The sequence below is a fragment of the Theropithecus gelada genome, chromosome 4, assembly GCF_003255815.1.
Source record: "Theropithecus gelada isolate Dixy chromosome 4, Tgel_1.0, whole genome shotgun sequence".
Lineage (NCBI taxonomy): Eukaryota > Metazoa > Chordata > Mammalia > Primates > Cercopithecidae > Theropithecus > Theropithecus gelada.
The window spans coordinates 104333689-104356268 of NC_037671.1; the positions used below are offsets into that span (position 1 = coordinate 104333689).

Sequence of the window (22580 nt, forward strand, 5' to 3'; positions counted from 1 at the left end):
TGCTTCTTGAGAAGCAACCGCTGAGTCTATAGGGCAAGACAATGCATTTGAGTAAATGTGAGAAAAGAACTGAGAATGTGGAATTTCATTCTCCCAGTTTTGATGCAGAAAAGGGCAAACTGCCCATAGTTATCCACCCCCTCCTCAATTATAACAATAAGAAATACAAGAAAAATTTGTAAAATTTATTTACAATGCAGTTGTTGAAAGGAATAAAACAAACAGTTAGCAATGGTATCTGACTTCTGAATTTGATTTATAAAAATATTAGGGAGCTCTTTTTTTTGTATTTTCCTATTTCATTTGGGGAATGATGAAGAGAGAGTCTTTTTTTATACTTATAAATCTCAGACTTTGATGTCATTTATCGCAGTATCGTCTGGAATTCCGAAAATGTTGTGTCAGGGGTGATCTGCGTATTTCTGGACTTGACATTTGATAGAAGTTGGGTAGCCGAATATCATAGTGATATCTTTTTCCTATATATACCCTGTCATTCAAGGCATAGAGTTTATCTGCAATGTCACTGCCAATTAGCACTGAAAACAAGCGGGAGATATAACGATGCTGAGCAAAGAGCAGATACAATTTCTTTCTCCTCCAAGACACATATCGACAATCAGTTTCTGCAGTGAGGGTTACCTAGAAAACACAAGACCACACATAAACAGATGTGGAAGCAAGAAAACTTCTGCCACATTTTTTCTACCCCAAATGTTAAATTAATTTCACCTGCTGCCTTTTTTAGGTTGAAAAAGCCCACTGACCTACAATATATTACAAAAATCAAAACTATAAAATTTGTTACTACATATATAATTTATAATATGAATAATCAAAATGTTCTAGCCATCTTCAATCTATCTGTTTTTCTAAGTTCCAGTATCTATATTTCTTTTATTGAAGGGAGAACTACTTGATATTTAAAAAAAAAAGTTGGCTAATGTTACAGAAATATTTCCAAGTCAATTCTGAAGACTGCGGACATTTAACCCTAATGCAGTTTCTGTAGTAGAAAATAGAATGTATATACCTAATTTGCATACATACTTGAGTTTGCTGCATACACACATATATTTATAAGAAAACTGTGTAACGAAATAAATGAAACCTGCTGAAATGATTATCTTTCAAAACTGCCAGACGTGGCAGCAGAGTAATGACAGTTAGTTTAGCATTCTGTTGCTGGAAAACAAGTGAAATCCACTGGCATTTTAAATTTTAAAAATCATTTATTTTTTAATAAGAGCAGTTTTTGTTCTTGATGTTTTCTAGACTGTCGCATTAGCAGTGTTTAGTCAAATCTCAATTATATTTCAATTCCTAAATATGCAGTTATGCAAAGTATAGCTTAAAGTATTGATCACAGCCTCCTTTCTGTCATATGTAGCACCTGCTCTTCTCATCACTGGACCTATAAAGTGGCATTAATCATCAGGAGTCCACCAGAATTGGGAAGTCATGTATGCTGCAAAGTGCATTCCAAAGTCTTAAAATATTCTTGCCTTATCCACTGTTCTGTTTGGTTACCTATTATTAAACAAACATCTGTTTGAAAGAGGGAGTGCTAACTGTGTGGTCTGGTATCCCTTACCTGAAAAATGCCTTCCTCTGTGGGTCTCAGTGAATCCCACTCAGGAGAATCCAGGAACTGAAGGGGGAAAATGTAATGCAGAAATTCGCCATCAACTGTCACTCTGATCCTATCAAAACACAGGAACAACTTTTATAAGGGAAAGAGAAAGACCGCACATAATTGGGGAGGGGTAGGGGGTAGAGGAAGTGTATTTCAGATCCCTGATGACTCTTTTGCCCTTTATGATTTTGAAAGGCAAATATTAAATTCATACATTATAATAAGTGACATAATATCCTGTGAGATTCATGTTCTCATGTTCCTTACACAGTCAGGATTCTGGAATATTGAGTGAAATTCAGAAAATGCATCAAGTTGTACATTTATGATATATATCTATTTATGCATGCATATTATGCTTCAATAAAACGTTTTAATGGACTCTGTCAGATTTTACATTAAGTAGGGAAACATTTAAGAACATAGAGGAGTTCTGCAAGTACCTTTGTCAACCAAATTTTTATTTATTTATTTTTTGAGACAGAGTCTCACTCTGTTGCCCAGCGTGGAGTGCAGTGGCATGATCTTGGCTCCCTGCAACCTCCTCCTCCCAGGTTGAAGCGATTCTCATGCCTCAGCCTCCTGAGTAGCTGGGATTACAAGCGTGTACCACGATGTCCAGCTAAGTTTTTTGTATTTTTAGTAGAGATGGGGTTTCACCATGTTGGCCAGGCTGGTCTCGAACTCCTGACCTCAAGTGATCCACTAGCCTTGGCCTCCCAAAGTCCTGGGATTACAGGTATGAGCCACCACGCTTGACCTGTAAGCCAAAGTTTTAACTTTTTGAAAACCATGAGTAATCCCACTATTGTTTCCTCTCCCAAACTTTGTTTTCAAAGTTTATTTTATTTTTGAGATAGTGTCTCATTCTGTTGCTTAGGCTGGAGCGTAGTGGCGCGATCTCAGCTCACTGCAACCTCTGCCTCCCACCCAGGCTCAAGCAATTATCCTGCCTCACCCTCCCGAGTAGCTGGGACTACAGGCACATACCACCATGCCTGGATAATTTTGTTTTTGTATTTTTAGTAGAGATGGGAGTTTCACAATGTTGGCCAGGATGGTCTTGAACCGCTGACCTCAGGTGATTATCCTGCCTCGGCCTCCCAAAGTGCTGGGATTATAGGTGTGAGCCACCACACCTGGCCTGTTTTCAAAGTTTAGATTCTATGTATGTGCCTGAAGTGTCCCCCTAGCCTGTTTCTTATGGGCAATTGCTAGAATTTACTGAAGAAAAAAAGATAATAATAAAATTTAAATGTTCTCTGTTACTTAAAAGAATGCCCTATCAAAGAGTCTTTAAAATACTTTGCACGCCAATATAAGCATTCTATTAATTCAAGCTGACATCATCCTCTTCTTGACTTTCAGTAATTATCTAGGAAACAAATACCATATCCAGATAAACAAATTCATACTTTAATTTTAAGATTCATGTAATTTGATGTCTAAGATGAAATATTAAGGCTCTTGATTATTTTCTGCTTCAAGTAAATAATGCCGTATACTCTAAACGGCTATGTCTGTGACTCATGTATCAAAGACTTCCTCAAGCCTCAGGGTGCTAAATGCCACCCAAGACTATGCAATACTGAGATGGAAAAATATAGTGGAAAGAAATACAAACAACTAATACTTGAGGAAAGACATGCAAGCACCAAAGGTACAAACCTTCCTGAAACAAGCAAGGAGAGTTTATCAATGGAAGTTTTCCCCTGCATGGCATAACAGTGTTCCTTTTCCAAAGTAACCACTTCAGAGCTCAAAGCAATCGTTCTGAAGACAGGCAAAGAGATCCCCAGGGGCTGGAAAAGGGAGCTGTACAGCACTTGGAATTCTCGGGCAAAGGTTATGCTGCGAACTTGATATGCAATATGAACAAATTGCATGAAGCAGATGACAAACAGTACAAAATTCCAGGAAAATATGTCAGCTGCACAGACATCTACCCAAGCCCAGACAGCAGAACAGAGAAAACCCAACCCCAGCAAACTGAAGACATAAAGGAGCCCGAAGAATCCACTGCCACCCATGAAACCTACTACAAACAAAATACTGGCAAGATGATAAATGGCTCCTTCGGCCTCTTGTTTCCAGGTTGTGCAGACTGGGTGTTCATCTATTAGGTTCCTCCATAAAGTTGAATTTCTTTCCATGGCTATATTACTGCCTGCTTCACTTTTCAGTTGACTTTAGATGACACTGAAACAGGTAACTAAGTCCTTTGGTTTTCTTTCCATCATGAGAGTTTTGCTCAGTCTTCACAAAACCAGAAAAAACCTGGACACTGGAGTTGGTGCTGATTAAAGGCTTCGTGTGTATGGATCTTGAAAAACTAAGAATCCCACGCTCGCTTCTTTAAGTTCATCTGGGCTCCTGATTTGGATCCAGTCCGCAAATATTTTGCTATTTCCTATGCAAGGGAAAAAAAGGTAAAGGATCTAATTAAACAAAAAGAAGAACTGTGAGGTATACTTAATGATCAGCAGCATTACTTAGCAAGCTGACCTCCTATTTTCTATGAACTCAAGAGTATTTTTTTTTTCTTCTTTTTTTTTTTGAGACGAGTCTGGCTCTGTCGCCCAGCCTGGAGTGCAGTGGCCGGATCTCAACTCACTGCAAGCTCCGCCTCCCGGGTTTACGCCATTCTCCTGCCTCAGCCTCCCGAGTAGCTGGGACTACAGGCGCCCGCCACCTCGCCCGGCTAGTTTTTTGTATTTTTTAGTAGAGACGGGGTTTCACCGTGTTAGCCAGGATGGTCTCGATCTCCTGACCTCGTGATCCGCCCGTCTCGGCCTCCCAAAGTGCTGGGATTACAGGCGTGAGCCACTGCGCCCGGCCGAACTCAGAGTATTTTAAGCACAAGTGCTGTTGGGTGTTAAATTTCTATGGTCTAAAAAGTATATTTATTAAAATTAGCTACATATTTTTCAAGGTAGCTAAGTGCTCTACATTAATCTCGTCTCTATGGGAGTGATTCAGTATACCTCAGAATCACTTGGGACAGTGACTAAAAATGTGGGCCGGGCGAGGTGGTGTGTGCCTGGAATCCTATCCCTTTGGGAGGCTGAGGCGGGTGGATCACTTGAGTCCGGACGTTTGAGACCATCCTGGCCAACATGGCGAAACCCCGTCTCTACTAAAAATATAAAAATTACCCGGGCGTGGTGGCGTGCGCCTGGGATCCCAGCTACTCAAGATGCTGAGGCACAAGAATCACTTGGACTTGGGAGACAGAGGCTTCAGTGAGCCGAGATCGCACCACTGCACTTCAGCCTAGGTGAAAGAGTAAGACTCTGTATTAAAAAAATATATATATATTTACACACACACACACACACGTATATGTATGTGTGTATATGTGTGTGTGTGTGTGTGTGTGTGTGTATATATATATATTTATATATATATATATAAAAAAAACTTGCAGATTCATGGACTGCTCCCAGATACATGAATCAGAATCGTTGCAGGCGGGGCCCAGATGTTTGTATTTTAAGCTCCCCATGTGATTCTGATGTGTTAATCCATGGTTCTCCATGGCCCACCCTTTGAGGGATACTATCTGATAATAGGTTATTCACCACTTACACATGAATTTGAGGCTTAGAGAGGTCAGGTAATTTATCCCAGGCCACACAGTGGTCACTGGCAGAGCAGAACTTTGGCACTCATGTCCATGTGCTGGGTCCAATCATGTGGCCTCTCATGAAAGATTTTTAAATTTGGCATGATAAGGAACCCTACTGTATCAATAAACATAAGAAACATAATTAGAAGTCACATTCTAAGAGCATTAATTGACTATGAAAATGTTTAATAAATTAGATTGAAATTATTTGAGAAACATAAATGTAGTACTACTTTGTTGTATTAGTAGTTATTTCAGGTTAAAGTTTGCATCATATGACTAAATAAATATTAATATTCCTGTTACTTACGTATTTATTTACTAGATGGTCAAAAATATTACCAGCTCTGTTCCTCTGCACATATATTCTCTAGCCTTTCAGCCATATGGTGGAAATGCTAATATGTAATCTGAGTCAGGAGAGCATTAGCCATGATGACAGAGCTACAGGATATATGTATCATTTGCCACCCGGTTTCCTAACAATAAATGATTTCAGTGTAAAGCATTCATGACATTGATTTTTTTAAAACCATGGTAACATTCAAAAGCCTTGAACTTGTGTGCTATATTTAGTGTTTTATTTTTGAAATAGATTATTTCCAGCACACCTGTTAATAAACTATCAGATATCACAGATCTTGCCCCATCGGGGAAAAAATACACAGAGGTGAAAATGACTTAGCTGGAGTAAACAAAGATGGAACAGTGTAATCACCAACAGAAGTAGAAATAGAAGTAAAGGAGCTGTTGTTGAAGTTCCTGATTTTTCATCTTATATAGTGATTCTTTTCTCAGTAAGTAATGACTTTAAGAACACTGCCAGGTGAATCATTTAAAAAAAAAGAAAAAAAAACTTAGACTTACAACTTATAGTCATATTGTTTTTACTTGTTTTCAATTACATTTCAAACATCCTGCATATCCCTAATTATTCTCCCCACCAATCAATCTATGAGATGATGGTGATGAAATTCAAGACAGGCCAGCATCCTGAACATGTTCAGTTTCTCCTCTTTTAAACAAAGCACAAAATTCTATTCTACTGGCTATGACAACAAAGAAAAAATTATTTTAAAAATACAGTGAGTAGTGAGAACTGCAAAATACCAGGCTGCAAATGTCAGTCTCCCTGCTGTTTCAAAAGTAGGGCATTTTAAATCAATCAATTCTTCAGGATACCAAACACACCCACGAAAGCCAGTATTAAAAAGATTTGCTAGTGGAGCTCTGAACTTTGGTTTGAACTTCCTTAAAAATTTATATTCCTCAGCGAAATGTTAAATGATGCTAATAGAGAAAGGCCATGTAAAACGTTCGTGGCAATTCAGAAGGGAACTTTTGGGAATCCTGTCTCCTTAAAAATCTTGATTTGTAGGATATATTGGGGCTCCTACATTCCAGGGTCATGACCCATTATGATTATAAGGGGAACTGTGCTTCCGCCTTTTCTAATCTACTTCGTTTCATTCAGCTGTTACCAACCCATCTTTTTATCCTTGATACTGTACCGCTCAATGCAGTGTGCTGACTTGCCCTGATTAAATTACTCCACACCCAGCCCTTCTCCACTTGGTGTGTTTTTATTTGGTCACCAAAACAGATATGCTTTATTAGAAGTGGAAGAACTGACAGGGGCAGGTGATGAGCAGGAGTGTCCTTCTGACATGTGCCAGCAGCACTATATGAATGTTCAACATGATTCATCAACCAGCTGTCTGCCTTAAAGGCCTGTAGGCCTGAGGTTATGTTTTGCGTAAATAAATGTTCACATGCAAAAGTGGCACAATGCATTTATTTCCTAAGCACTAAAGTTGATCTTCACTGCAAAAGAAGTTAGCACACTGAGCTACAAATGATGAAGACAAACTCAAGTGCAAATAAACACAGTTGTTCCAAGCTCATCTGTTTTTTTTTCTCTTTAAATTGTTAAGATTATGAGTTATACAGGAATAGGAAATGTAAATGAAGATACAAGGGTGCTCAATGACATGCAGTGTAAACCTGCTGGCAAATTAGCTAGAAACTGCATTTATTGCAATAGAACTTATGCATTTATTATCTCATTGCATCACACTCATTGCCACAAGGGAGGCAGAATCTAAGTCATTACGCCCAGCTTACAAATGAGAAAAGAAGGGCACAGATTGGTTGAGTCTCTGGCTTCAGGTAAAAGAGGTGGTGGCATGGAGCTCCAGTTCCCCTCCGCCCCTCTTTAGACCCTCTCCAACATTCAGTGCCAGCTCTCAAGACTGTGAATCAAATATTAATGTTTTGGGGAACCTAACTGGGATATTCTTCCAGGGCTGCTTTGCCAAGAAAATAAAAATCCTAACCATGGATATTTCAGACTTACCCTAATATGTTCTTGTACTGTTCAGTTTGTAACTCTTAGAATATTGCTGGGGACACAGAGAGCTGCTCATGAATAATTTGCTGTATTATTCAATATTGACTGGTTTCCTCTCCTAGACTGAAATTCTAAAGGGCAGCAGGGGCAAAGACAAATGCTTTTGTATTTCTGAGCCCTGGCATTCCATAAGTTTGGCTTAATACATTGGTATAGAAGTGCAAGCACTCTGCCTTCTCCCTTCTCACTCTATCCAATGTAACAGATGCTGTAACATCTTCTGTCATCTATGGGCACAGAACTGGGGAGATCCAAATGTCCAAGATGTTTAAGTGCAAAAACACAGAGGAGCTGGGGCATCACTTTTTCAAAATGCCTGGCACAACCCCAAATGCATAAGGGAATCCTTTTGTCTCTTCACAACCTTGAACTCCTTAAGAACAGTTTAGTGCTTTGATTAAAAACAACAACCCGGGCAGTCAGTGGTATTGAGTGAGTTTTGGTTGCTAAGCAACCCACAAGCTCAAAATTCCATCAATATTCTACTCATTAATTGGGATCAGCTCTCAACTTTGGCATGTGCTCCCTAAGCTAAATTCTCATTTCTTAAGCTGTTTTTTTTGACTTGTCCTTGAGGTGGTATATTTACCCAGCAACTATGTGCCAGGCATATTTTTAAAATTATCTCATTTAACCCCAGGAGGAAAGTACTATTATCTCCATTTTACAGATAAGAAAATTTAAATTCAGAGAAAAAGTAAGTTGTTCAAGGCCACATTGCTTATAATGGAACTAAGATTGCACCCAGGTCTGCCTGATTCCAAAGCTCATAGTCTATACCACATTATTTTCCTTCCACTACAAAAAGATTTAGAAAATGTAGCTTTAGCCTCCTCTCTGCCACATAGGTGAGCTCCGGCATGTTAATTCATCAGTAAAGCAGAGGAAATATCATCCTATTCTATCTACCTAAAGAGTACTGGAGGTTGAAACAGAAATCTATATTAAATATGATTTGCAAATTTGAAAACAATATAGAAATAGCATCACTATACTTGTTGGTTTTGTGTTACAGAGTTGGGCCATTAGGAGAGTATAGTTTTGTTGGTGGTGGTTTGTTTTTTTTTTTTGAGACAGAGTCTCGCTCTGTCATCCAGGCTGGAGTGCAGTGGTGCAATCTCGGCTCACTGCAATCTCCGCCTCCCGGGTTCAAGTGATTCTCCTGCCTCAGCCTCCTAAGTAGCTGGGATTACAGGCATGCGCCACCACCCCAGCTAATTTTTGTATTTTTAGTAGAGATGGGGTTTCACCATGTTGGCCAGGCTGGTCATGAACTCAACCTCAAGTGATCCGCCCGCCTCGGCCTCCCAAAGTGTTGGGATTGCAGGCATGAGCCACTGCGCCCGGCCGAGAGTATAGTTTTCAAAAACCTTCTTTTCCCCAGATGATTACAACTGAAGACAGAAATACTGATGAGTCACTTTTGGCTGCTATCAATCTTTAAATTATAAATTCTAAACTTAACTCATTTCTGCAGGGGTGATCTCTGTGTTATTCTCCCCTATCTTGTGTGTTCTGACTTCCTACTGGTGGTAGATACAGACCAGTAACCATGCTACTCCTAAGTCTTCATTGTCTAGTGGTCAAAGAGCCTGTTTCTGGGAAGCCATCATCAATCTTCTACCTCAATGTTTAGTGCTTCCTAAACTGCAAGGGTGTCCTCAGATCACCTGCATCAGAATCACCTGGGTAACCTGCTAAACATGCCCCTTCTCTGGCCCAACCCAAGAAAACTGAGCCAGACTCACTGGAGTAGGACCCAGGAAGATGAATTTCTAATAAGCTTTCAGTTGATTCTTGTGCACACTAAAGTTTGACAGGCATTGTTTTATGCTATTCCTGAATGACGTCTGAATTACTCTTGCCAAACATGTTTGTAGGACTTCAGCTTTGTCCATTTTTGCCTGACAGCTGGCTGTCCTTCCATGCTGATTACTCAACGTCATGTGCTTCCGTCCTGTTTTCTGTTGGTGGGATGTAGTGCTGGTGTTAGCTCACCATTCTCTTATCTAGTCTATCCAGCTTGATTACTACTCAAGAGAAGGGTTCTAGTCTTAGCTGTATCCCTAGATAGCTATGTGATTTTAATCTCCTTAGACCGGTTTCTTCATTGGTAAAATGAAAGAATTGGACATCATAAGAGCTCTAAAATGACATGACTCCATATGATGTGGAGTAGAAGATGATTCCAAACATAGGTCAAAATATAGAGCCAAGTGGCAGAACTGCAGGTCTTAACACCAGGTGTTTGGGGCCCAACTCCAGAGACTGTTACTTAATTGGCCTGTTTTGTCAGCGGGCTACTAAATTTTTTCACAAACTTCCCAGGGATTTTGATATTCAACCAGGGTTAAGAACTGTTGAACAAATCTAAGAGATAGGAAGGAGGTGACAGGTGGGGGCGGGGGAGGGAAAAGAGACACCAGAACATTCCACATAATAAAGGATCTGGATTTTAATCCTTGTTTTTAAGGAGCTGGAAAGGTACATTTTCTCTTCATGTGTTCTCACTTCCATCCTTTGCCCTGGTGAAAAGATGTTTTCCTTCCATACACTCATCAGTCCAAGAGGGATGAAGGCTCGTGGACATTTTGCAGCAGCCTTTCCTGACCATGGTAGCTTGAAGTGCATCTTGTAAGCTGAGTTTTTAATGGCCTTTATAATCTGTCTACATAGCCTCCATCATAGATTGTGTCATATTGACCATTATGTATTTTTCCTTTTTAAAGCATCACAATTTTTAAATTTTTTTCAGTTGGGTTACATATTCAAGCATTAAAAAAATGAGCTTAGGTGGGGTGTGTGTGTGTGTGTGTGTGTGTGTAGAATAACAGCTTTAATGATCATTGTGTGTGTGTGTGTGTATATATATATATTTAAATATATTTGAAATATTCCTCTGTCTAGCACAAAGTGGTCTTTAGTAAATTGCACAAGTAGAAAAACCGTGTTTGAAATAAGCTTGGGAATAAGGGTTAGTAAGTCAGAAAGCTCCTGAATCAACAGTTTAGTTGTTGAATTAAAAAGAAAAAAAAAAAAAGGAAGCATGTATTAGACTATGAAGAAGAAGTGAAAGGATCTATTGAGACAGAGGAACAAAGAAGGGTTGAAGACATTTTAGAGTTATGCAAGATCTTGAAGTTAGGGAATAAGTCAGAGGAAAAAGGAACTCAGTTTTAGCCATGTTTAATCTGATTCTCTGAGTCTAGCAGAATTTACAGCAGAGGATAAAGGGTAGGATAAAGGGAGAGAGAGTTAGCAGTTATTATCACACATCACACAGGTCAATGCTAAATAAAAACTGGGGTTGTTAAGGTTATTGAAAAAGAGCACAGGGAGAAATGAAAGTCTTCACAATAGATTGTGAAGACTGTATAAAAGTCAAGAATAGGCTGGGCGCGGTGGCTCACGCCTGTAATCCCAGCACTTTGGGAGGCTGAGGAGGATGGATCACTTGAGGCCAGGAGTTCAAGACCAGCCTGGTCAACATGGTGAGACCCCCATCTCTACTAAAAATACAAAAATGAGCCAGGTGTGATGGTGGGCGCCTATAATCCCAGCTACTTGGGAGGCTGAGGCAGGAGAATTGCTTGAACCTGGGAGGCAGAGATTGCAATAAGCTGCAGAGTGAGACTCAGCCTCAAAAAAAAGGTAAAGAATAAGTCATTAATGTTTATATTGATTACATATTGAAATGATAGGTTTAGAAATAGTGGGTTAAGTAAAACCTATTATTAAAGCTGTCTTCACTTGTTCTTACTTTAAAAAAATGTTGCTTATGTGACTTACATTATATTTCTATTGGACAATGCTGGTCTAGAGTCTCTCAAGTAACAGAAGAAATGAGAAGACTTGGCATAATGCTATGCAAACATTGCATATGTATAATGCATAAGTGTATAAATGTGGAAGAATTATCCAAGATTCAGAACAGAGTGTTGACGGAAATGTAAGTGGTATTGGTTACAATATTCATATGCTGCCATCAGTCAGATGTTACCCAAAGCATAGATGTCACCATCTGGTTTCTGCCTACAGGGGTGGCCAACCCCAGTATAGCACTTGGCTCCTTTATCCTACCAAGGGAAGTATCACTTTTTTCCTTTTGCCTGAGGAGAGTTCCCCCTTCCCAAGCAATTATATTACACGGTTTAATTTTCTCATTTCATCTTCTGATGTGGATTCCAGAGTATCCATGCCAGCCTTTGCTTTCACACAATACTTGGAGACTCTTCATGTACCACCAGTCTCTTAGGCTGCAGCATGCCTTTGATCCTCCTTATCAATGAGATCTTGGAGTCTCCTTGAGACTTGAGGAAATCAAAGACCATGCGGACAGGCTACACTGGACATTTTTCTGTTCTCATGTCTCAGCTAACATCACATTAATCTCTACCCATGATTTATCTCTCATTTTATCACATACTGTGGCAGGCAGAATTCTAAGATGCTCTCAACATTCCTGCCCTCCTGGTATACATGCCCTGTGTCATTCCCTCTCCTTGAGTGTGGGCAGAACCTGTGAATGGAATGGGATAGATGCTCCCTTGATTAGGTAACATTATACGGCAAATGGTGGTGGAATAGTCACTCTCATGATTATGTTAAGTTATATAGGACTCCATCATAGGACTGGAGAGAGATTGGATGTCAGAGTGATCGATGTGCTCCTACTGGAAGAAGGCGAACATCTATACGTGAACTGCCTGTGGGGTTTACAAGGAAAGGAACAGCAGGCAGCCTCTATGAGCCTGAAGAAGTCCCAGCCAACAGTTAGCAAGATAACTGGGACTTTAGTACTACAACCACAAGGAACTGTATTCTGTGAACCATCTGAGAAGCGTGGAAGAGGACCCTAAACTCCAAAGAAGCAGCTCAGAGTGTCTGACAGCTTGATTGCAGGCTTGGGAGGTCCCGAGCAGAAGATCCAGCTCAACAGTGCCTGGACTCCCAACCCACACAAACTGATAACAAATGTTTATTGTTTTAAGATGTTAAGTTTGTAGTCATTTTTTATATAGCAACAGAAAACTGAACACACACATAAACAGTTATAAGTACTCACTGTATATGAGGCTTTTCATTAATCTAATAATCTATATTTTACAATGGAATTAGAATATAGATCTGTGAGGGTGAAGACACTCAATCCTTCCTAGATTTAAATCAGGAAAATCAGGTGAGAATCGTTCCTTGATAGAACCTGGAAAACAAGACCCTATGAGAGACGCTGGGAATTACATTAAATTCACTGTGGTTCCCAGTGTCACTGAAGAGGTTTTCCTTTCATACAGTCAGGTAGTCACCATACCGTTAAGCATTTGAACACATGGGCGACTTCCAGAAAAGTTATGACATTCATATACCAATCTCCAAACCATGGTTTTCATGGTTGATCAGTCAGTTCTTTGTAACACTGAGCCCTAAAGATAGGGCAAATACTTAACTGTTTCAGATATATTCAGAGATTAACACTCAAAATACAGCCCAGAGAAACTCAAAATAATTAACCTCTGTATTTCTTCAAATTGTGTGACGCCACCAAGGCCAGATGACTTCAGCATTGGGAAGGCAATATCCAGCTCTCATCTTCTTCATCCTCATGTGCTACTACTAGCATCTAGCATTTACTGAGCAGATAGTTTTATTGTCCAGTTTTTAAAGATGAGAAAATTGAGGTATTAGGAAAGTTAAGTTGGTTGCCTAACGAAACGCGAATGATAGAGCCCAGATTCACTCCCAGGCAGGCAGATGCCAGTGTCTGCTCTCTTCACCACCAAAATATCCTGCTACATGTATAATTTCAACAAATATCTGGATTTACTGGAACAAAACAAATCAACAACATTCTTATTTTCTTTCTTCAGTTTAGATTCAATAATTTAAATGTCTTCTTAAGAAACTACAGTTTTTTGAGGCTCAGAGGGCTAGGAGGGTGTGTCCTACAAGTTGAGTCACTCAGCCCTATAGTTGCAAAAATCCTTAATTTGAAGAAGCAGCAGTAAATCTCTACTTCTCAAGCTTGCCATTAGACTGTTTTAAATAATTGACAGGCTCTGCTCAAGTTCTTCTCCATATCCTGGAAATGGTTAAAGGCATAAGCAGGAAGCCACTCCCTTTTGATGAGCTGCTATGACATCATGCAGTAAGTTTACTAAAGAGAGATTCCTGATGAAAGATGCAAGAGAAACTAGATACATTAAGCAGTCATTTCTTTATATGAATCAATGGTAGACACCTGTGCTTTCCTGTACTCCAAGTGACCTATATGCAGAAAATGAACTCACTTTTTCTATGTTTAGATCAAGTCCTCAAGTTCCTTCCTGGGAAACAGCCCTACAAGATCATGTATGATAGCTAATTGGCCATAATCTCTGCCTTTTCTTTTTTTCTGGCTAAATAACCAGGTGGACTCTTTTAGTAGAGAGAATGCCAGATGTAGATGTCACCCTTATTGTTGCGACAGCATGACACTTAATAGCACTCCTACGCTACTTTAATCAAGTAGAGTCAATTCTACTGTAACACAACAACATGTGATTCTGAACAGTCACTGCACTATACTAAACTGTGCAGTAACAACCACAGGGCTCACAAGAAAATGGGGTTAGGGATATAACACTTTAAATCTTCATCAGTGGCACATTCTTTAAATGATAGGAATTTAATAAAAACAATAGCATAGTTCTTTCTATCTATCTATCTATCTATCTATGTTAAATGGTTTAACATACACAAATATGGCACTTGATCTTAAAAAAAAAAAAGGCCAAAATTTTGCTAGGGAAGTGGTATGGGAATGGTTGCAATTTGTGAGTTACGGTGAAGTGGTGGAAGAAGGAATAAAAAACTGCACTCTTTCTCAGCCCTTAAATCCTAGAATGAGCATGTTTTTATATAGCAAAGTTCACAAGTGTGAAAGGACAGCAAAGTATAAATTTTCGGAATAATACATGGCAAACCAAGAGAGCTGGTACATGTTTGAGAAGTATGTGTTTGCATTTTGCATTTTGTGTATCCCTACATAGCTTAGGTCAGCTAGTTGCGATTTAATGCATTCACCCTGTGTTTCTTCTGGGTAAAACATGCATAAGCAAACACAAAAGTTGTATTATGCCCAAATCATTCCCTAATATATGTCAATTTTGTTGGAATAATGCTTACTTTCAAAACATGCATTATAACATAATTAACTGTATCATTAGCTCTCAAATGGCCATAAAAATATTGTCAATTAATATATGCAATAATTCAGGGCCAGGTATAGTGGCTCGTGCCTATAATCCCAGCACTTTGGGAGGCCGAGGTGGGAGGAGTGCTTGAGCACAGGAGTTTAAGACCAGCCTGAGCAACAAAGTGAGACCCCAGCTCTACAAAAAATAAAAAAAATTTGGTGGGCATGCTGGCATGCACTTGTATTCCCAGCTACTCAGGAGGCTGAGGCAGAAGAACCACTTAAGCCCAGGAGGTCAAGGTTGCAGAGAGCTGTGATCATGCCACTGCACTCCAGCCTGGGTGACAGAGAAAGACCCTGTCTCAAATAATAATAATAACTATCATTATTATTCATTAAAATCTTGTCCTCATGGAGCCTGTATTTTAGTGAAATTCAAATGTTAACACCATTTAAGTCATTTTCAAAACTGAGATCTATTTTAAATATTACTAAACATACACTTTATCTACAAATAAACTACCTAACACTTATTTTATTTATTTTATTAAATTAGAGATGGAGTCTCCCTGTGTTGCCCAGCCTGGTCTTAAACTCCCAGACTCAAGTAATCCTCCCACCTTGGCCTCCCAAAGTGCTGGGATTACAGGCATGAGCCACTGTGCCCAGCCATTAAAACTCATTTAAAGTCAGTTGTTGCATACTAAATTTTAAATAAATGCTACATTTTAAAGCAGTCTAAAGTCTTAATGAGATTAGAATCATTATCTTAAATTTCCTTTCATATCTGACCAAGTATTGATCAAGGATGGTCCACTAGTTGGTGGGTTTCCATGCATTACCAAGATTTAATATAAACTTGAAAATGAATACCAACAACAGAAAATAAGCTGAGATTCCACAAAATACATTCCAAACAGAATGTTTTAAAGTGCTTCTGTTTATCTCTTTTTCTCATGAAGGTTAAATTTCCTTTTATAACAGAGGGAAAAAGTACTATCTATCCTTCATGCATTGTGACTTCCAGAACAATTATAATGTAAAATGTATATGGAACTTGAATTCTAACACCACCCCTTCTCCATCTTGAATGGAGGAATAAGTAATAACTACCAGCATCTTTTGAGTAGCAACCCTGTGTCAGAACCCGCGTGGACTACTACATGTATATTATTTCATAGCTCCAAAAATACTGGGGGCAGGAGGGAGGGATAGTTGTTTTCCTATTTTTCAAGCAAGAAAACCTCTTTAAGAAAGACTTGGCCAAGTTAGAATCCAAATATCCTCATACCTAACATGCTTCTGTTTATACCATGCTACACTTTCATTTATAAATCAGTTACATTTTAATCATTTAGACAAGTACGTGAATGAAGAAAACAGAGGAGAAATTAAAACAAGATAATATAACCATTATGGAGAACAAAGATGAGACAGTGTAAGAATAATTGGTGTCTTCGAAGTAGAGAATTACAAAATGGGAAAGAAAAAGCATTTATAATGGGGGAAAAAAAACCCTGAAATTAAGAACAACAGATTATTCCAATAGAAAGGATAGAAACAGAAGGAATGCACCAGGTTCCATGAAAAATTGATACAGAGCTTAACAATGATATAGCCTGAATTATTACACTTCAGGAATAGAAAGGATACTTTAGGACTCCAGGCAGAAAAAGCAAATCAATTGCAAGGAAGAAATGTTTTTTTAGATGGAGTTTCCCTCTTGTTGCCCCAGGCTGGAGTGCAATGGCACAATCTCGGCTCACTGCAACCTCCACCTCTGGGGTTACAAGTGATTCACCTGCCTCACCCTCACAAGTAACTGGGATTAAAGGTGCACAATACCACATCCGGCTAATTTTTTGTCTTTTTAGTAGAGATGGGGTTTTACAATGTTGGCCAGCCTGGTCTTGAACTCCTGACCTCAAGTGATCTGCCCGCCTTGGCCTCCCAAAGTGCTGGAATTACAGGCATGAGCCACCGCACCCAGCCAGAAATTTTGAAACCAACCTTAGACTTCTCTACAGCTACATTAGATGCTAGCAGTGAATGGAGCAAGGGCTATATAATCCGGAGGTAAGGAAACTGGCTCAAAAATGGTATAGCCAGCCAAATGGTCATTCAAGTACAGATGCTCCCCAATGTACAATGAACTCATGGTAAGTTGCAAATATCATAAGCTGAAAACACATGTTGGACTTACAATATTTTCAATTTATGTTGATGATGTGTTTACTTGGGTGTTACCACACCAAAAGTTGAGCATACTGAATGTGTATTGTCTCTGCGCCGTTATAAAGTTAAAAAATGGTTAAGTCAAACCATTGTGAGTCAGGGACTGTCTGGAAAGAAACATGGACATTTCAAACATAAAAAGACACAGGAAATGAGCCCTTCTTGGAAACAAACAAACACATTGACAAAATCTAGCCAATCAAAGGATGAATCAAAAGTTGATACTTGAGATGCCATGGTAAAATAACCAGTGATTCATCATGATTTCATTTAGTTATAAAACTGAGAGTAAATTATATCTGAAATGGCCAGGCGTGGTGTCTCACACCTGTAATCCCAGCACTTTGGGAGGCTGAGGCGGGTGGATCACGAGGTCAGGAGTTTGAGACCGGCCTGACCAACATGGTGAAACCTGTCTCCACTAAAAATACAAAAATTAGCTGGGCATGGTGGTACACGCCTGTAATCCCAGCTACTAAGGAGCCTGAGGCAGAAGAATTGCTTGAACCTGGGAGGCTGAGGTTGCAGTGAGCCAACATCGTACCACTGCACTCTAGCCTGGGCAACAGAGCAAGACTCCATCTCAAAAAAAAAAAAAAAAAAAATTGTATCGGAAATGAAGTTTACAAAACCCAATGCAAATGTGTTATAGATCCTCACAATATAAACATATTTTTAAAATTGGGGCTGGGTATAGTGGCTTAATGCCTGTAATCCCAGCACTTTGGGAGGCTGAGGTGGGAGGATGCCTTGAGCCTTGGAGTTTGAGATCAGCCTGGGTAACACAGTGAGACCCTAACTCTACCCCCCCCCCAAAAAAAAAGCTGGGTGGTGCGTGCTTGTAGTCCCAGGTACATGGGAGGCTGAGGTGGAAGGACTGCTTGAGCCTGGGAGGCTGAGGTTGCAGTGAGCTTGATCATACCACTACACTCCAGCCCATGTGACAGAGTGTGACCCTGTCTCCAAAATTAAAAAAAATAATAAAAAATAGGCCGGGTGCAGTGGCTCATGCCTGTAATCCCAGCACTTTGGGAGGACAAGGTAGGAGGATCACCTGAGGTCAGGAGTTTGAGACTAGGTTGGGCAATATGGTGAAACCCCATCTCTACTAAAAATACAAAAATTAGCCGGGTGGCATGGTGCATGCCTGTAATCCCAGCTACTCGGGAGGCTGAGGCAGGGGAATCGCTTGAACCCAGGAAGCAGAGGTTGCAGTGAGCTGAGATTGCACCACTGCACTCCAGCCTGGGGTGACAGAGCAAGACTGTCTCAATAAATAAATAAATAATAAACAAATAATAAAAATTGGGATATGAGTAGAAGTGAAACTATAGGTAATGTAAAAGTGCCCAGTGCTCCATCCTTTATAATAGGGAGCCTCTGTCTAAATTAATGTATGCTTTAAAAATCTTGATCTCAAGATGTATTCAGAATCTTTTCTCTTAGTTTGGAAGACTTGTTTAGAACTTGTTATCTTTCAGGATGAAGAAATACTGATGTCAAGTTCAGCAATTCCTTCACTTTCACTACAGTTTCTTCTGTTAAAAATATCATAATTTTTTTATTTTAAAAAGCATATATAGTATCATCCTGTTAAAACTTTAGATAAATTTAACAGTTTACCTGAACAACGAACAACTCACGAATCAGGCAGCACTCAGAACCAGCAGAGGTTCACAGAGCTCTATCCAGCAGCATGAGCTGCAGTTTTTATAAACTGATCACAGAAGTAAAAAACCAAAATCACTCGATTGGTTACAGCTCTGCATCTGCTTTATTTGGGCATGGTGTGATGAGCTGGCTGCCTGTGATTGGCTGAAACCTGGGTATTACAAAAAATATACTCGAGTTAGATTTGTTTATGTACAAAGTTAGTTTTCCACATAGGAACTCAAAGTAGGGAGAAAGCCTCAGGCCAATGGCGTCCTGCTTATTTAACAATTCTATATTTTATAAAAGCATTTCTTTTTAATCGATTGACTTTTTTTTGTTTGTTTTTTTTTAGACAGAGCCTTGCTCTGTCACCTAGGCTGGAGTGCAGTGGTGCGATCTTGGCTCATTGCAACCTCCACCTCCCAGGTTCGAATGATTCTCCTGACTCAGCCTCCCAAGTAGCTGGGGCTACAGGTGTGCACAACCACGCCTGGCTAATTTTTGTATTTTTAGTAGAGACAGGGTTTCACCACGTTGTCCAGGCTGGTCTCAAACTCCTGACCTCAGGTGATCCGCCCACCTCAGCCTCCCAAAGTGCTGGGATTACAGGCGTAAGCCACCAAGCCCGGCCAATATATCCTATTTGTATAAAAATAGAAAGATATATGCAATGATTTTCACTTCATGTTAAAGATGAATATGTCTTGATGGTGGTATAGAAACTATTTTTACCTTTTTAAAAACAGCTGCATTATTTGTATTATAATTATTTTGGGAAACAATATGGTGATTGTACATCAATGTAAAAAAATTTTAAATATAAAAACTTCAAAAAATCCATGAACCCAACAAACAGAATTAACAAACATCAACACTGTCATATTTTCTTTAGATTGTTTCATAATAAAGAAAAATTCCACACAAAAATTTGAAGACTGCCATGGATTGTTCTCCAGGACCAGTCGCTGCCCATCCACTCCCTATATAGTACATAATTTATATTTCTTTAAATATTCACTAATTTAAAAATACAATGTAAAATGAAACATACAATATAAAATGAAATTCTGGACTAGAAATAACGCAAAGTGTTGGGTTTTTTTCAGATTCGCACTTAAATTTTTTTTCTGATAAATAATTTTGAACACACAAATAGCGAAAATAGTATACAATAAATTCCCATATACTTGTTACCCAGATTCAACAATTATCAAGATTTTGCCACACAGAATTTTTGAAATTAAAAGCAAAAGCTGTTATCTACAATTCAGCTGCAACTTGTTCAGCTAGGAAACAAACACCTTCCAAGAAGACAGGAAGAACCAAGATTAGCTGTGCTCTTTTCTCTGTGCAGGTACTAGTTCCTACAAACACAGATCCATCCAGGAGTCACAGCAACTCTGAAACCTACATATTATTGTCAGCATTGTTCAGGGTGGAAAATGAAGCTCAGAGAGATGGAGATTCTTCTATAAGCATAGCCAGTTGCTTGTCTTTCCAATACTACTACCCCACAACTCCTTCCTTCATGATCCCATCCTAGCCAATTTCAGTGTGCCAGAGTCACTGGAGGTTATTACTCTGTTGAAGAACACAAAATAAGAAAGTATTGCTGTAAGTCTGTGTGAATTAATCCCTGGATTTTCTGGTTTGGAGGAGGACCCTGCATTTTTACAGGTAATTTCAGTCAGGAACTTTTGGTTATTTATTTATTTAATTTAGAAAACACATAATATAATTTTACCTGTAAGACTTTTTCTTATAACTACTTAGATAAAAGGGAGAAACATTTTCTCTCTTCCTTTAAAACAATCTAATCAGTGATTCAATATACTCTTCTGTTAATTGGAGGGAAATTCATTCTCTCGAGAGCTCATAATCCCAGCTGACCAATGATCATAATTACCAAATGTGATCTCAACTGCAGTTTATAGACTTTCAGATCTATCATGGGTATTTCCAAAGCAGTTTTGAAATTTCTTGTCTGCCATGTTGCTTATGTGTTACGCTCACATACTGTAGCAAATGCTTCATAACATTCTTAATTTTTCCTGGAGACTGTTTCAAAATAAGCAGGCATCAGTGCTCTAGTGTGTCAACCCTATCTACTGTGTCAATCCTATCTAGTGTGTCAGTCTTGTGGTGAAAAGTATGGGATTTTCGTTTCCCATGACACATTTTTATTTAATAGCATAGAATGTAACCATTTAGAGGCAGAGGATGCACCATGATTCAGCTATTTTGGGGGACTGATATGATTAAAGAAACTCAACTATCAAATATTTCCCATTTAAATGTATAAAATTTTGAGGACAGAGAATATCTTAGATTTCAATTAATATTTGTATCCCAAACTCCTGAAGACACACACACACACACACACACACACACACAATTTTTCAGGACAGAAAAGAACCTAAGAGATATCTGGAATCTGGGATCAGTCAGAGCTCTTCAATTTGCAAATACAGAAACTGAGATCCAATTTTTTGTTTATAATTTCTGCCTCACGTAGTTCTTGTTTGGCTTTCTATTGTCACAAAGAACAATGCCAAGTTATTGTACTCTCACAAGAGGATATTTTCACGCAACAGTCTGTAGAATTAAAAACAAGAAGAAAAAAATAGCCACCTTAGTATGAACAGGCAACAATAATTTTTTAAGGCTGCTATAAAACTCAATTGCAGTTTGTTGGCTTGCAAATTCAAAATATCTAACTACCGGTATTAGAGTGAAAAGTCAGGAAGCAACGAAGTTTAGTAAATCAAATTGCGTTCAAACGTGGGCTTCTAATTCTACTTTTCCATTTATTATTTACAAACAGAATTTTTCACTGTCTGCAAATGTCTTCTGACTAAATTTTTGGCACTGCCCCTTACTGTATTTTGATTGTGTCTTTCATCTTTGCCTAAAATACAGACCATCAAAACTATACCACTGTTACCGACATGGTGATAAGACAACTTAGTAATTGGCAAATTTCTTTTTTGGCAGGGGATCCCCAAATAGAGAAAACAGGTCAGCGCGACCTTTGATGAGGCACCTTTTTCGTACCCCCAACTCTGTGAGAGCACTGACACCAGTGAGGCCCTCTGCTTACAGCCAGGGGAAAGGAAACTCCCGGCGGTGGCATGACTTCCCCAGGAAACCCAAGACTGACAAGGGCCCCTAGGAACGGCTTTTCTTCCTTGCAAACCTGGCCTGTTTGTTTGGACTCCAGGGTGCCTGGGGCCAGAGTAGGACCTGCGGGAGAAGATCTGGGAGGAATATTCGCCCAGAAGCCTCTAGGGCAGACTACTCGCGTTCTCCAGGGGTCGGCGCGGATAGGAACCGCAGCAGAGGACACCCCTAGACTTCCGAGCTGCGAGCGGCTGCGCAGACGGGACCCCAGACCCCGGACCCTAGGGCGCGGAGTTGACGGGAGCCGGGAAGGGAGCGGCACGGGCGGCGCGGGCAGCGCGGGAACGCGGAGCAGCTGGACGCAAGCGCTCGCAGGGGTCGCCGGCCCAGCAGAAGTCGCGCCCGCTAAGTTGCCCGAAGCGGCCGCGAGGTGTGAGGGTGCGGACAGCTCGGAAGCCGGCGGCCGCAGCGGCCCCGGGCTCACCTTCTTACCTTTCCTTCCCGTTCCTGCGTGGAGCTCCAGCCCGGCGCCCGCAGAAGTTTACCGGCGGAGCGCGCTGGACGCGGGTGGCCGGCGCGGACGCCCTCAGCACCCGCTTCGCGAGTGCCTCGCCGCCCACCCCGCGGCGCCGGGCGCAGCGTGACCGCAGCGGGCTCCGGAGCGGCGCGGCGGCGCGGGCGGGGGCCGGGCACGGGCGCGCGCCCCGGGGCGCAGCCGGGGGGG

General features: G+C 40.1%; 1 protein-coding gene across 1 annotated transcript; it reads right to left on the reverse strand.

Moving 5' to 3' along the window:
• Nucleotides 1–164: 164 nt before the first annotated feature.
• POPDC3 (popeye domain containing 3) lies at nucleotides 165–22514 on the reverse strand. Its single transcript, XM_025383397.1, has 4 exons — nucleotides 22349–22514; nucleotides 3305–4046; nucleotides 1595–1703; nucleotides 165–642 (listed from the first exon to the last, which is right to left on the reverse strand). Exons 2-4 carry the CDS (start codon nucleotides 3787–3789, stop codon nucleotides 361–363), a joined length of 876 nt encoding a protein of 291 aa, XP_025239182.1. The 5' UTR covers nucleotides 3790–4046; nucleotides 22349–22514; the 3' UTR covers nucleotides 165–360.
• Nucleotides 22515–22580: the final 66 nt, after the last annotated feature.